Source organism: Elgaria multicarinata, chromosome 6 (assembly GCF_023053635.1).
Source record: "Elgaria multicarinata webbii isolate HBS135686 ecotype San Diego chromosome 6, rElgMul1.1.pri, whole genome shotgun sequence".
In the NCBI taxonomy this organism is placed as follows: domain Eukaryota; kingdom Metazoa; phylum Chordata; class Lepidosauria; order Squamata; family Anguidae; genus Elgaria; species Elgaria multicarinata.
Window position 1 is genome coordinate 15,546,847 of NC_086176.1, and position 16,817 is coordinate 15,563,663.

The 16,817-nt window shown below is 45.7% G+C and overlaps 1 protein-coding gene across 2 annotated transcripts in view; it reads right to left on the reverse strand.

Annotated features, from left to right (window-relative positions):
• GNE (glucosamine (UDP-N-acetyl)-2-epimerase/N-acetylmannosamine kinase) overlaps positions 1-15,985 on the reverse strand; it is a 47,374-nt gene extending 31,389 nt beyond the window's left edge. Inside the window, exon 1 of one of the 2 annotated variants that reach the window (XM_063129097.1) lies at positions 15,895-15,985. In XM_063129097.1, the coding sequence (XP_062985167.1) occupies positions 15,895-15,948 (54 nt within the window). In that variant the 5' untranslated portion in view covers positions 15,949-15,985. Of the gene's footprint in view, positions 1-2,309; positions 2,485-15,894 lie in introns of those variants that run through there. The other variant, XM_063129098.1, reaches the window with a different exon arrangement.
• Positions 15,986-16,817: the final 832 nt, after the last annotated feature.

Genomic DNA, 16,817 nt, shown 5'->3' on the forward strand with positions numbered 1-16,817 from the left:
GTACAGCCTGTTTTTGACAGGACTGTATTCCCTCTGAAGGATCAGGTTCCCAGTTTGGAAGTGCTTCTGGATCTGGCATGGCTCCTGGATGCTCAGGTGACTTTTGTGGCCTGGAATGCTTTTGCCCAGTTTGGGCCTGCTGCACCCCTTCCTGGAGAAGATGGATCTGGCCCAGTGACACATGGCTTAGTCACTTCTCGACTAGTTCATACGGACAAGCTAAATTTTAAAATATTTTTAAATATTGTTAGCATGCACAAGTATACCCTAGAAGCTGTCTATACAGTTTTAAAGCCCCGCGGTAGCTGCGCAGTGGTGCTGTGTCGCTTATATGATGCAACAGCCACCTTGCAGCCACTGCGGGGTTTTCCTGCAAAGCTGCACACTGGAAAACTCGGGGACTTACCCCAACTTTTCCTGCCAGAACAAGGTCACTATGGCTCTTCTGCCATCTGTCCTAGCTCCGCTGTCACGCTGAGGACACTCTTGGGTGGAAGGAACCTCCAATTGGTCACTGGATGCCAGGTGAGGGGAAAGGGTTGGGCCTGGTGAGCCGAATGGCCACCGGAAAGCCTGCACTGCGTCCTCCAGTAAGGACCACTTGTCGCCACCCTGCAGCAGCAATACCATGGGGTTTTGGCAGCAGAGACTTCTTTAGGCTGCAGCACCCCCTCCCCCATTTTCTAAGATAAAATCTCTTAGAAAGAGTTTCTTCCCCATCACACAGGGAGTCAAAATGCCCTCCCATCCCATAACTGCCTATCCAGAGTGTAAAGGTTTCTGAAGGTCCCCTCCTCCCTCCCAGTCTCCTTTCCTTTTGTGTCATGTTTTTTAGATTGTAAACTTGTGGGCAGGGGCTGTCTTAAGAAATATTTTTGTAAGCTGCCTTGAGAGCCTTTTTAGCTAAAGGGTGGGATAAAAATGCTTAAATAAATAAGCATTTTATAGAGGCACAAATCACTCATTGTGAGATTAGGCCGGATCTACACCAAGCAGGATATAACACTTTGAAAATGGATTGAAACCTGAATATGTAATGTGTCCTAGCTCCGAACAGTTGTCAAAACTGTTATAAACCATTATAAAGCAGTAGTATAGATCCTGCCTAAGTGTTATGGGTGCTTATGTCTAAAAGAATAAAAGAAAAAGTGCCATTTTAAGTAACTTCCTACTCCAGAAACCAGGGCAGGCCTTTTATTTGCAGATCCTTCCTAAGTGTTATTTTTATTTATTTATTTATTTATTTAAGCATTTTTATGCCGCCATTTAGCCAAAAAAGGCTCTCACGGCAGCTCTCACGTTATGGGTTCTTATGTCTAAATGAATAAAAGAAGAAATGCCATTTTAAGTAACTTCCTACTCCAGAAACCAGGGCAGGCCTTTTATTTGCAGACCCTGCCTAAGCGTTAAGGGTCCTTATGTCTAAAAGAAAAAGTGCCATTTTAAGTAACATCCTACTCCAGAAACCAGGGCAGGCCTTTTATTTGCAGATCCTTCCTAAGTGTTATTTTTATTTATTTATTTATTTATTTAAGCATTTTTATGCCGCCATTTAGCCAAAAATGGCTCTCACGGCAGTTCTCACGTTATGGGTTCTTATGTCTAACAGAATAAAAGAAGAAATGCCATTTTAAGTAACATCCTACTCCAGAAACCAGGGCAGGCCTTTTATTTGCAGACCCTGCCTAAGCGTTAAGGGTCCTTATGTCTAAAACAAAAAGTGCCATTTTAAGTAACATCCTACTCCAGAAACCAGGGCAGGCCTTTTATTTGCAGAGTCAAGGAACCAACCAAGGCAGGTGGAGGAGAGAGCCTTTCAGCCAGGTGAAAAAAAGGGAAAGATGGTGCTGACGCAGCTATCCTTGATGCGGGATGCTGCGTGTGCATGATTTACCGGGTACCCACTATGCCAAAATTCAACGCGCGGTCGTACACTAGATACAGCTGGGTTTTTGGTTTTTACAATTTTCAGCCAAGAATATATCTTGGAGTTTAACTGGGTGACGCGGGGGGGAGGGGGGGACTATAGGGCTGTGTAAAGTATCTGCGGGGGGGGGGGAGAGAGAGAGAGAGAGAGAGGGCCGATGAGGCCTCGCTGCACACATGCAAATCTACGGAAACGTGTACACACACACACACACACATACACCCCGCCCAGTGATGCCTCGTTTTCATTCTCCCGACGTGCCTGTGTACTATTTGCGGGCAGCGCTGCCGGCTCGTCTTCCCCCGTCCCTCACCTAAAATATGGGCGCCACCGACAACGGATTAAAACCGACACCCCGCCTCCCTCCCTCCCTCCCCTTTACCTTTCTTCATTCGCCTCCCTCCGGGCTTGTGAGGGAACTGGGCCGGTTCCCGCGGCCTGGAGGAAACCTCCACCGCGGAGGCACCCGGCGGGTATAAAAAAGGCCCACACGACAGGCCGCCCTCCGTCGACTTTGCGGCAACGTCGTCCCGCCTCCCCCGCAGAGCCTCGGCCGCCGCCGCCAGCGGAGGGTTGGAGACGGAGAGGCGCCCTCCGAGGCCCCTCAGCCTCTCGCAGTAGTAGCTTCGCTTTCACCTCAGTTCGGAGGGGACTTCTCCTCCTCCTCCTCTTTCTCCCTCTCCTTCCTCTCCCCCTCCCCGACATAGCGAGCCTTTCGCGCCTGTGCCGAGTATTCAATATCCGAGGCCGGCTATTGGCGGGAAACTCCCGCCGTCGTCTATTCAGGGTGGATTCCACAAAAGCTGCTTTTGCAGGGGCGGCAAAGGCCCTGCTTGAGGGGAGCAAGGATGTCTCTCTACTGAAAAGTGGGCCAAGGCAGTAGAGGCTGGTGGCTCCGGTTTCTTGTGATTCCATTCTGGGTTCCAGCCAGAACTCGAGAAATAGGGTTCAGCACCTTGGAAAGCTCCTTCAGAGTTCTGACTGAAACCCAGAATGGGTCCACAGCCCCCCCCCCCCGAAATAGGAGCCACCAGCCTCCATTAGCCCTAATTGACAATATCCGATGTTATTCTTAACTTAAGTAGGGTGACCATATGAAAAGGAGGACAGGGCTCCTGTATCTTTTACAGTTGTATAGAAAAGGGCATTTCAGCAGGTGTCATTTGTATGCATGAAGCACCTGGGGAAATTCCCTCTGCATCACAACAGCTAAAGCTGCAGAAGCCTTGCCTAGCATGATCAGATAGCTTTAACTGCTGTGACGAAGACGGAATTTCAGCAGGTGCTGAATGCATACAAATTAGGGATGTGCTGCGCTTCTCCTCGAACCGGAGAAGCAGGAGCGGAGCAGGGGGCTTCGCCTACCCTTAAGGCAGAGGCGAAGAGGATTGGGGGGCCGGCGGAGCGTGGCGAAGAGGATCGAGGTGAAGGCGGATCCTTCGCCTCGATCTGGAGCTCTGCCAGAAAGGTAAGTGGGGTTTACCGGGCCCTGCCGCTGTTGCCCATGCGGCAACAGCGACAGGGCCCGGTAACCCCCCCCCGCCCTCCTCTCCCTTACCTGCCTCCGTTGCGGTCCCTCGGCTTCTTCAATTGAGCCCGCGGCTCAACCAGGAAGTCTAGGCCGCAGCCCAGACTTCCTGGTTGAGCCATGGGCTCAATTGAAGAAGCCGAGGGACCGCGGACGGACGCAGGTAAAGCCCCCCTCCCCCTTGGTCTCTGCAGGTAAGGGAGAGGAGGGAGGGGGGCCTTACCTGGCGCCACTCCCCTCCACTGCAGAGCTCCGATTCGGAGCCGGAGTTCCGCGGCGAAGAGGAGCAGAGTATGGGCCGAGCGGAGTGGGCCGATCCAAAATTTTCGGGAGCGGCCCGCGGGGCGGATCGGGGGGTCCGTGCACACCCCTAATACAAATGACATCTGCTGAAATTCCCTTTTCAATATAACTGTTACAGATACAGGAGTCCTGTCCTCCTTTTCATATGGTCACCCTAGCTTAAGTTCCATTTGTTTCAATGGATCTTCTCTAAGCGATGTTAGATCGGTCCCAATTTGATCCAAGGTTGCTGACGCTCCATATTTGTGTTTTAACAGCATAAGCTTACACATGTCTACTCAAAAGCAGTTCTCATTCATTTCAGCTGGGGCTTACTTGCAGCCTAAAACCTTAAGAGCAGGCAGCCCCGATATAGGATTTTTTTAAAAGCAAATTTTCCAACTGCACAAATGCCCTGTCAGATGCACGCACCCCCAAGGAGCGTCCCAATTTGATCCAAGGTTGCTGCTGCTCCATATTTGTGTTTTAACAGCTTAACTTATACATGTCTACCCAAAAGCAGTTCTCATTCAGTTCAGCTGGGGCTTACTTGCAGCCTAAAACCTTAAGAGCAGGCAGCCCCGATATAGGATTTTTTTAAAGCAAATTTTCCAACTGCACAAATGTCCTGTCAGATGCATGCACCCCCAAGCCAAACACATTATTTCTCTTTCATGATATGACAGATTATCACCAACACTAGTAGCACCTTAAACTTAAAGACAGATTGCCAGGGCCAACCGGATACCCAGGAAGGACGACAGACCAAGAGAAGTACACCACTGGTTGTCATCTACAACCCCCAATTGAAACCACTGCAACATATCATCAGTGAACTCCAACCCATCATCAGCACAGACACTTCTCTCACACAAGCCTTGGGAGGCAGGCCAGTCCTGGCCTACAGACAACCTCCCAACCTGAAGCAGATACTAACCCAGGACAGAGGCACAGACAGAGGGACCAGAACATGCAATAGACCCAAGTGCCAACTCTGCCCCCACATCTATTTAGGCAACACTGTCACAGGACCCAACAACATCAGTCGAACCATCAAGGGCTCTTTCACCTGCATCCTTATATAATTTGTGTTACATGACATCCCTAACATGGGCCCTTTCTACACCTAAGGATTATCCCAGGAAAATGGAGGGATCATCCCTGCTTGCTCCCAGGATCCCCTGTGTATCATTTGGATGCACAGGGATGATCCTGGGGGGAAAGGCAGGTGTAGAAACGGCCTATGTCTGTTGTTAAGTTCTTAAAAGCACATAACACATGTCTTATTTTTTTCACCACTTTTTTCAACTGCACATTATCAGATTTCCAACTGCACATTTTCCCTCAACTGCACATTTTGTGTCCAACTGCACATTAAATGAAAACCCTGCCCCAATATTAAATAGACTATTTCAGTGGCAGACATCCTTTTTGAGCCCATCCTCAGATTTGGCAATTTGAGAAACTGCCCAAAACGGCTTACATGGGAGGCATGGCTAGTCAACTCAGATAAATAACCAGTCCAAAAGACTAAGTACAAGGCAGAGCTAGGGTTTGAACTCACAGTTTTCAGAACCAACAGAAATGTATTTCACAGATCAGACACACATACCATCAATCCAGACATATAAATACATAATCCCCCTCTCCCCAACCTGAAACTGCCAGGTTATTCCCAGTGGGCCACCACTGCCTGCTATAGGAACTGATGATGGTACTATGTTTTAAGTGACTTTAAAATGGGACACTGCATATCCTGACCTTGATCAGGCTTGTTATCCAACCCTGATCAAATGTTGTTCTTTTCTTTTTGCTCTAACATATCAGGAATGTAGAAACAGTTATAAAGCATGGAATTGGTGTGTGTGTGTGTGTGTGTGTGTGTGTTGGGGGGGTAGTTGTATGCTTCACAACTGAATAAATACACATGCCTGACCCCATTAGACCATTAAAGTCCAGCATCTAAAATAATCTGCACCAGATATATTGTTACAGGAAGTATAGCTATGGACACTGACAAATATTATAGAGTGCTTGAGAAAGAGACTTTTAAAATAACAATTCTCCTTATCCTCCTTCCATCAGAACTTCCCCACACCTTCCCTTTATCTACATACACTGTATAGACATGTGCAGAAGTAAATATTCAAAAGTGCTTTAGGGTGCAATCCTATGCATGTTTAGACAGAAAAAGTCCTACAACTCCCAGCATTGACTGGCTGGGGAATGCTGGAAATTGTAGGCCCTTTTGCTATCTAAACATGCATAGGATTGTGCCTTTAGGCTGCAATCCTGTACCCATTTACATGACAGTAAGCCACAGACTTACTTCTGAGGATACTTGCATAGGATTGTGCTGTTAGTACATGTGTACTAACAGCACATGTGTAAAAGACAAAAATGCATTTAAAAATGAGCTGGTATCAGGTTTTAAAACCTGATTAATGCCATTTCAAGAATGGGATTTGCCACCTGTAGCCATGAAGTAAGTCTTAAGAAAGTATATATCAGGGGTGTCAAATCTTTTTCAGCCTGAGGGCCAAATTCAATTTCAGAGAAGCTCTCAGTGCTGAGCAGGGTCAAAGGCAAAAGACACTCATACTGCTAGTAACTAGTGATGTGGAGTAGAAAATTCTCCATGGAAAAGTTTCCATTTCATAAGTTCATCAGTCACAATGAATGGATGCCAATTGCAAATATAACATTAGGCAAAAAGATTATCCCTAGCAAGTATGTGAGAGAATACCTATATGTCATTGAAATACATAGGTAGTGACAGCAAATCCAAAGGTGCCCCAACTACCACAGCAGAAGAGTTTGAACTCTGTTGAAATATGTGAGTGGTTATCAGCATAACATGCACACTTCTTTGGGTTGCTTAAATGTATTAGTTTGTTAACAGTTTTCGATACCTTGAGTTCCCCCCTTAAATATAAACAATGTTAGGGTGACCATATGAAAAGGAGGATGGGGCTCCTGTATCTTTAACAGTTGCATAGAAAAGGGAATTTCACCAGGTGTATTTGTATATATGGGGAACCTGGTGAAATTTTCTCTTCATCACAAGAGTTAAAGCTGCAGGTGCCCTGCCCTCTTTTAAATCTGGTCATTTTAAATATAGCTCCTGCAGCTTTAACTGTGGTAATGGAGTGGGAATTTCACCAGATTCTCCATATAGACAAATGACACCTGCTGAAATTCCCTTTTCTATGCAACTGTTAAAGATACAGGAGCCCTGTCCTCCTTTTCATATGATCACCCTAAACAATGTAAGGAAAGTACATGCTATTGGCTTTAAATTTTTTACAAGTATTGCAACAAAAATGTCTACATAATATATAATGTTTCGATCCCCTTAAGTATGCTTTATTTTTCTCCTCAAATATTTATTCAGTTTTTAGTTTTGTTTAGTAAATGCAAGTAAAATAAATGTGTTAAACCTGATTCCTCTCTAGGGCATCAGAAATTTTTCCAATGCAAACTGATTTCCCCTATTTAAATTACCTTAAGCAAATTATTCTAATTTGCATAGGATCATTTTCTGGGGGAAAAAATCTCCAATTTAAATTCTTCCAGAAAATCTACATCATTGCCTTTAACTAAGCCTTAGGAGAGGCATTTCAACCTTTTGATGGAGGACACAACACAGAGACTGGTTGGGGGAAAGGGTTGTGTCTAAGGGTATTTGTATGGCCTTTTGAGAAAGCCTGGAGGGCTAGATTGGGACTGCAGACCTAAGATTCAATGGCTCTAATCTATACCATCTGATTTTGCTGAACGTATGTTTGGCTCTGGTGTAGTACAGATAAGTGTGACAGCCAGTGTGGTGTAGCAGTGTTGGACTGGGACTTGGGAGTTCCATGGTTCTAGTCCCCATACAGTCATGAAACTCAATGGGTGACTTTGGGACCGTCACTCACTCTCAGTCTAACCAACCTCACAGGGCTGTTGTGAGGATAAAATGGAGAGGAGGAGGAGGACCACGTAAGCCACCTTGGGTTCTTTACAAGATGAAAAAGTGGTGGGATGTAAAAATGTAATAATAAAATAAAGGTCTTCAAAAACAAAGAAGATCCTAAAAAGTATGGTGAGTTGCTTAATGAAACCTTCTCTCTCTAGATTTTAGAAAGGGATAGCTTTTGTTAACTATTAACAGTGCATGTATGCACAAGGGTAATTCAATAAATTATGCAATTTACACAGTCAAAAGGTCAGCCAGTAAATTAAAGTACATGTGCACAAATAGCAACTCCACCCACTGTTTATTATAGCTTGCAAAAGTGCAGTTTCCATGTGACTATTCTTGCATGCTACGTTTTTAACAACAGCATCATAGGCATCCTGCAAGTGGCTGCAGTACATGCATGGACACCTGTGAATATGAATAGGCAGTCTTTGCTTGCTAATTTCTTTTCAACAAACATAGGACAACACAGTTGGCACCATTTCTGTAGAGTAGCCGCCTTCCTGGAACGCAGCAAGCATTCACAAATATACTATTGTATTTACTAGTGGTTTTTGCAGGTGGGTGAAGATCAGTTGAATGACCTCAGTTTTATCAAAAACGAACAGGCAACTTCTGTGGTTATTTATTAATAGTGTGTATAGGTTTGCAGCCTCAGGAGAAACTCACATGTGAATGTGACAAGTCAGACATAATCAATCAAATCAGCCCAAAGTGTACTCTTCCCTGCAATACAAAACTTTGCCATACGAGATTAATTTGCCCAAATGATGGCCAAACTACTACTTATGCCAGGAGATCTGACTGATTTAGTGGTCTTGGTTGTTGTTTTGTTTTGTTCTTTGCTAAATGAAGCCATGAGGAGGTGTTGTTGCTAAATCTGAATGGCAAAACAGTGCCATTGGAATGTGCCGGGGCCAGGGCTTTTTCAGTGGCTAGCCCCCAGTTATGGAATAATGTGCCACTGGAGATTAGATAGGCTCCCACTCTCAATTGCTTCAAACTAGGGTGACCATATGAAAAGGAGGACAGGGCTCCTGTATCTTTAACATTTATAGAGCGAAGAGAATTTCAGCAGGTGTTATTTCTATGCATGCAGCACCTGGTGAAATTCCCTCTTCATCACAACAGTTGAAGCTGTAGGAGCTATACTAGAGTGATCAGATACAAAAGAGGGCAGGGCTTCTGCAGCTTTAACTGTCGTGATGAAAGGGGGAATTTCACCAGATGTTGCATGTATACAAATAGCACCTGCTGAAATTCCCTTTTCTATACAACTGTTAAAGATACAGGAGCCCTGTCCTCCTTTTCATAGGGTCGCCCTATTCAAACGCCTTTGTAAGGCATTTTTATTTTCACAAGAGTTTGGGGAGGGGGTGGTTTAAATTGGGGTTGAGGGCTTTTGATGGTTTGAGGGTGAGGGTTTTAATGAAATTGTCTTAATGTGGGTTGAGGGTTTTAATGGAATTGTTTTATATGTTATTGTAAAGCGCCTCGATGCCAGAAATGGTGAGGCGGTGCTATAAAAATGCTTTAAATAAATGTATAAATGCAAAGTATTTCCACTGGTTTCCTGACAAATGACATTTTCTTTCCCTGCGCTCTGTCTGCCTCACATCAGAGAAGTTTTGGCATGTTATTGACATGGCTTCAGCTATAGATTATATAGGTGCACATTCAGTTATATAATGAATTTGCAAAAGTATTTCGAGGATAATGCTAATATAATCACGGTGACCAGATACCAAAGAGGGCAGGTCTCCTGGAGCTGAAGAGGGAATTTCCCCAGGTGCTGCATGCATACAAATGACCCCTGCTGAAATTCCCCTTTCTATACAACTGTTGAAAGATACAGGAGCCCTGTTCTCCTTTCCATAGGGTCACCATACGTGTGATGAGACTTTACTCCCCACCCCTGTGCCCTCCCACAATTTGGAGTTGTCCGTCCCCCAACCTTTTGAAGCAGATTTTGAAGCAATCACCTCCCTCCCTGTTCTACTGAGGGAAACCATTTTGTCAGTGGAATGAGCTCATTGGATTCCACCCAGTGTTCACTCCTGGTCCAGGGTTATTCATACATGATTTTTGTTTTATTTATTTTTCTGCCAAAAGCATTAAGTGCATTAAGTGCACTCAGGTTCCTACCTGGTAAGTACCCGCCCCAAACTATTTTATTTCAGGAGAATTTCTTTACTCAGTAAATGTCACTTTCTGATCACTAAATCATAGAGAACTGGTAGAACAAGAAATGCAGACAATGTACACTCTGCAAGTGAACACTACACCTGCTTTAAAATGTCGCACCTGCTGCCTAGTATCTTGCTGCCATGGACTCGTTGTTTTAAAAAGTGTTTTACCCTTAAAACAACTTACAGACTCTCATGTAGCCAATAAAGAAATGGAATAATTTCCGCACAGGGGTGGGCAACCTTTTCGGTGTTGAGTGTCACATTCCTATGTGGGAAAGTGGTTGGGGTCTTCATACTACTTGTGATGGGTGAGGCCAAGGCTGGTTAAGCCCAAAGCAAAGAGTGGGTGGGGATACTCATTTTCTCTTTCTCTTGCCTTCATTTATCTCTCTTCCATGCATTCTTTCATTCATTCACCCCCCACACCCAGCAATATTAATGCAGCCAAGACAAGCAGCATGAAAACAATTCTGGCTGCATTGGGATTGCTGAAGGCAGGGTTGAAGCTCCCCTTTCAGCCATCAAGATCACTGTCTCTGTGCTGCTAACCACAGTGTCCCCACCCCAGCTGATGGCTGATCAGCTGGGCAGGAGGGGGAAATAGGCAAGGTTCCCTGAGACTCTGAGGACTACAAGTGGCCCACCTGTGATTTAAGGGTAAGTTTCACACACTGGGCAGAAGCAGACTTGGGGGGGGGGGTGCATTCCACAGAAAGCTGCAGCCAAACATAGCGTCCTGACTAGTGTACCATCTGATACATTTGTTGCGCCACATTTTGCACTCACATTTTTTCCATGGGTTGCGAACTCTTGGAACAGCGTTACAACAAAATGTGATGTAGGAAGCTGAATCAACCAATGGCAAGAATGTAAGTGGTAGCATGAGACAAAAATTATTATAGGGCAAAGGAAAGGAGAAGTCTTGTATGTAAAAGCTGGTGTGTGTGTGTCTCTCTCTCTCTCTCTCTCTCTCTCTCTCTCTCTCTCTCTCTCTCTGTGTGTGTGTGTGTGTGTGTGTATGTATGTATGTGTATCTGGTGTCACTGAAATTGCTTGTACTGAACTTTAATGCCAGCTTTCGCTGCCCACCCATGCTACGGCCAGCCTATTACTAGTAGAAGGCAGAGGAGAACAAATCATTTCGGGGGGGGGGGGTTTGGTACAGGCATTTCCTGCCTCTCTCTCTCTCTCTCTCTCTCTCTCTCTCTCTCTCTCTCTCTCTCACACACACACACACACACACACACACACACACACACACACTCCCCCACCCTGCCTGCAAAGCAAACATGGCCATCAAATATCTTCCACTTGCATCGACATTCTACATTTGTTGCTTTTACACGTCACAACTAACACATGCAACTTGTTTACGTTTAATTCCGCACATACCCATTGCAATCTGGCAAATTCTGAATCGTGGGCACAAAATTAGTCATCCTGCCTGTGCAGCTTAACACCTGGATCCAAAACAAATCAGTGGGGCAGACTTTCAATTTATCTGTGTAGGACTGTTCTGCTGACCTCATATCAATTATAATGTGTCCAGAGTGAATAAGAGGGATCAGGAAGTCACCTCATGCAACCTATTTGCCATATGACCGCCACACTAATCACTTCCCCAAACAATCCCCTCTATGAGGTTCATCATTTCAACTACGTTGAATTAAATAAAAAAATCAAGTTACGTTCAGAAGAACAGTTACTTCAGTTTAGCTATTGCAATTTAAATCCTTACCACTTCAGCTCCTATAATGTTCACACAGAGGGCTGCTTTGTACATACACGTACGTTACATGGTTACTCAATATTTGGATGAGCTTCAGCTGAAAGTGTGAATTGACTCCATTGGAAAGTGTTGTGTTTGAGCTGACATAATATGCCATTTCTAGACTTAGGAAGTTAGCTCAATTACTTGGCACCCAATGAATGATGGATATGAGCATTAGCTGTATTGACCTTTATTTAGGTTGTTATAGCACTAACTCTGTACTATGCCCAGAGAGCTTGTGAACCGCCCGGAGAGTTTCGGCTACTGGGCGGTATAAAAATGTAATAAATAAATAAATTGAGAAAGGACAGAACAGGAGAAAGGACATATGAGTGTAGTATTCTCACTCATATACTCACTGGGTTCAGGCGGCATGACAAGCCAGAGTTGCGGCTGGAATATTCAAGATGGCCGCCCTTTGCCGCAGCTCTCTATGGTTTAAATAAGCCATGATGGGCTGTTTGATCGTGCAAACTGCTGTTTGCTCTCCTGAGTGTTTCAGCAGTTGGGGCTCTGCTCTTTCCCTGCCTCTGACTAAACACAGAGAGTATAGCTACTTCTTGCACTGTGGAAAGCAGACCAAAGAATTCAGGAATATTCTCACACAACCTGGGAGAACATGGGCCACTTGTAGTCCTCAGATACAGCATTGTACAGTGTATTCCTGTTCTTAAAATAGGAAGACTCGCTCTCTGGAAAAAAACACGTATATGTTCATGCAAACACAATTAAAGCATGCAGGGTAGAGAAGGGCAAAACAAAGCCAGGACTATAAGAAATGATGGGGCGGGGGGCGGGAACACACTGGATAAAACTGTTTTTTTCTGTACATAGATAGATTATTTTGTCCCTATAGAAAAGCAGGTTCCCCACCTCCCATCATATGTAACCTGGACACCGAATCCAAGGCAAGGTTATGCAGATAGAGGCTAGACAAGTGGCTCCCACTGAATCATATGGGACGGGGGGGGGGGGAGTACGTGAGCTCTAACTTGGGTTTCCTACAAAATATGATCCTTTCCTCTATACAGCTACCAGTCATAATTACAGACATTTTGCTAGTCAATCTCTCTCTCTCTCTCTCTCTCTCTCTCTCTCTCTCTCTCTCTCTCTCTCTCGATCTTATACACAAATGATACGGGGGAAATTCCAAAATCCATATTAGTGTAATACCTTTATTTAGTTCACAAACAATGTGCTTTCAAGTCTTCAGATCTCTTCATCAAGCAAGATAATATAAAAAGCAGGTTTGCAGTTGGGAAGGATGGGGTGGGGGGATCCAGACTTGGGGGTAAAGTCACAGTGGTCCTGGTTCAAACATAAGACAAATCATGCATTATTTTATTTAATGCACAAATTGCTGGGCACAAGTGGGAGCAAGAACACTGTCTCCAGATGCTGCATCTGCTGGACTCCTGACTTTCAATTAACAACTTACAATTGCCCTGTTTATAGGTTGTTAGTGTGATATCTAAACCCAGACACTCTTGGTTGTTTTAGGGGTTAAACAACCCAGAGTTAACTCAAAGTTTGTTGCTGTTTTAACGTTGGGTTGTTTAACCCATAAACAACCCAGAGTGTCCGGGTTCAGATGTCACACTAACAACCTGCGAACGGGATGATTATAGGTTGTTAATTGAAAGCAGAGGCGAGGAGAACAGCAGAGGCAATGTTCCCACTCTGTTTGTTCCCGCTCGCCCCTGCCAATTTGTGGGTCAAATAAGCCATGAATTGGTGTTATGTGCGAACCGGGTCAGTTTCTGCATATTCAGAGTCCAAGATGAAGGAGGGGTCTGCAGACATTCAAATTAGTCTCTGGAGGTCATGTGATGGTCATAAAGTTGGGCCTGGAGTTGCCTATAGGGTTGTTGGGGAAAATGTAGGATCCCCATTTTGAAAATATATAAACACCAGCCCTTACTCAGATGTGTTTTTATCCACATGGGCCTCTTTTACCAGTGAATGATATGAGAAGGTATTGATTTAAATTACATATGCATTCTATGCATGCATACATGTGCTATGAGAAATGCCCTTTCTCACAAATCCTAGCCTGAAGAGGCAACAAGATCCCCATACCCCAACTTTCCATTTCACCTGTGGCTTGATTTGACAGGGAGGTGCTAACATGTACACTTGCCAGAGTTTTGTAGCATGGTAGAGCTCAACATTTCTGGTGTTCTGGGCATAACTTGGGGTATAACACCAAGCCCTTGGTTTTGAAAGAGGGAGAAGTATAAAACTCGTCTTCATATTTTATAGTAATTGGGGTGTCTTTATGCCAAATATTGGGGCATATATTTCAAGGACTCCTGGAGATGAATTGCATTCCTGTGAGTTGGAGATATTTCTCCAATCTTCTGGGTTGGGCCCTTTAAGGATGCAACCCTAACTCACAGGTCCTTGGAATATGCCAGCCAGCTCTCCCCACAAGCATTCCACCCATCAAAATGACTGGCATTTTGTTCATTTTAAATCAACAATATTTACTCTATGTTTTCTTGGACACATGTAGGTGTATAGATATAGGGACGTACTGTATGGCATCAGTCAAGCATATTATTTCTGAGCAGAGGTGAAAAACTTTCAGAGGAAACATCTTGCAATTCCAGCTTTCAGGTGTGTGCATGGCAACTGAGAGCAAAAGTAGAGCGTATGGGTGATCCTGCTCCAGCCATACATTTACCCCCCAAAAAGTCTAAAAAGCGCTGGAGAACCCAACCTTATGTCGATTTCAGAGAAAGATTCTTCCAAGCCATTTAGGACACATATCTGAGTAAACAGGCATAGGGCTGGGCTCTAGGACATCAAACGTGTATATTATTTCTGAGCAGAGGAAACGTCTTGTCATAAATTAACAAGAATTTCCCCCAGAGCTTCCTGGTCTAAAAATACAAATCTTGTCGACACCAAACAGGAGATTTTGGCCCCAGATGAATGCAAAATAACTGCTACAGAAAACTCAAACTCTTCCGGTTCAAACCAAGATATATCTACTCGGTGGTGGCGCCATCATGGTAGGACTTTGGGGCAGAAATCTAACATCCCACCCCAGTAGAATGGACTAAGCGGGACTTCACTTGAAGTTAAGTGAAGAATACACATTTCCATCTCAAGAGTAGATCTAAAGTCCATGGCTGGCTAGGGCATGCTGGGAGTTGTAGGATTTTCTCTCTCTCTAATTGTGCCCTTAAACACCTAACTTCACGATTTCCATTCAGAACTAAGTCCCATTGAGTTCAATGGGGCTTCCTCCCAGGTCAGTAGGTATACAACTACAGCCTTCAAAAACTCTAGCGGTGAAGAAATGTTCTGGGTTTGGGCTTCAGCAACTGACGCTGAAGTTGACCAAGCATGTGTGAACCGAGTCAGTGCTTGGATGGGAAGTCACTAGAAGCCCCTTCCGTGAAGGGGGGCGTGTGAGTTCACTAACTGGGTTCAATTTACGTTCTAGGTCAGCCCTGGCCCCTGTCTTCAGCGTCCGCGTAAGCAGACGACAGTGCTCCTGAGCAGACGCAGAGTGCATTCCCTTTACCGCTGGAAAACCACCGAAAATCTGCATGAATTGGGGGATGGGGTGGGGTGTGCGTATGTGTGTGTGTGTGTGTGTGTGTGTGTGAAAATAGCTGAGATCTTGCCAGACCAGGCTTGAGCCGCGGCATCTCGAAATTAACCAACTCAATCGCACCCAGTCATAATATTTCTCTGTTGTTGTTGCCGCTGTCTGAAAACAGACCCGTCTCCCCTTGCATGAATGAAGATCGGGATATTCCGCGCCGAATGGACCGCTCTCAGTACACTCTGTGTGTGTGTGTGTGTGTGTGTGTGTGTGTGTGTGTGTGTGTGTGTGTGTGTATGGGTGGGGACCCGGGAGGGGGGGGGCGGACCTTGTTCTCTCTCTCTCTCTCAATCTCAATCTCTCTCTTCTGCATTTCTAGCAATCCTGTTCTAGGCAGGCGAATTGTGAGGGCTCTGCGACCAAAGCACCCCCAGGGGTGATCGCGGCACCAAAGTCAAGAGGAAGATCGAAGCGGCGCTTGCCAGCAACACAAAAGCCCAAACCCAAAACCATTCCGTGGCAACGAAACCATTCCGTGGCCACCGCTCTCTCCATCGCTTTTCGCAAGCTTCTCAGCGCTCCCCCACCCCAGCCCACCCCGCACATCCTGCCGCTTCCCCCTCCCTCCCGGCAGTTTCAGAAACAAAAGGCTTCTCTGTCGAGATCTCGCTTACGTGAGGACCGCGGGGGCTCTGCTGCTCCCAGCTGAGATGCACTTTGCTCCCCATCCTGTCCAGCCGGCTTTGGTGCTGCCTTTTCTGCCTTGAGGAGCAGAACAACTATTTGTTCCTCGCAGCGAAGGCTTTGATGGGCACCTGAATGCCACATTCCCCATGCTAAGCCCTGCCCCCTTCGAAAGTCATTTTCTCAAAGAGAGAGAGAGAGAGAGAGAGAGAGTTCTGACTCATTCATGTGGTCCTTCGCAGCAACCAGGATGTCAGCTGAGTCTATTTTCCAGATGGAAACACAGAGCTGGCTATTACTCTTCTAAGAAAAGTGTGTATTCTGTTCCCCTCTTTGGATTGCATCTGAATCCTCACACTACTTTTTCCCAACCCACATCTTAAGCTGCACGGCTCTGCTTAGCACCAGGGCCAACCTCAAGAGCAGGCATCCTTGGGCATCTGCCGAAAGCGCACACCCCAGCAGGGCCCCACCGACAAGACCCCCCCCCCCCCGAAGTTGCTTGTCCCCTGCACTGTTGTAACCTGGCTCCTTCGCCTGCCTCTCGCCTGTCCCAGACAATGGTGGTGGAGGAGCAATGGGTATCACCGCCTGCTTGCTCACTGGCTCTCTGCCTGTTGGACAAGCAAATAGTAACCATGATGAGAAACAGGGTGAGGTGCAAGACCAGCTGGTGACCATGACAGTGAGAAGGTAAGCTCACTGAGGTTGGGGGCCCATGGGGGGGGGGGCTTACCCTGGGCCACCCAAAACCAGGAGCTGGCATTGCTTTACATAGCAAAGCACTTTGTGAGTATAATAACAGCACTTTACATTATGGGCCTGGTCAGACGACACGCTAAGCCATGGACGTGGCACAGGCGTGTGGACCCAGGGTGAGGATCTTGGAACCAGGAAATCCTAAGAGCCTCCC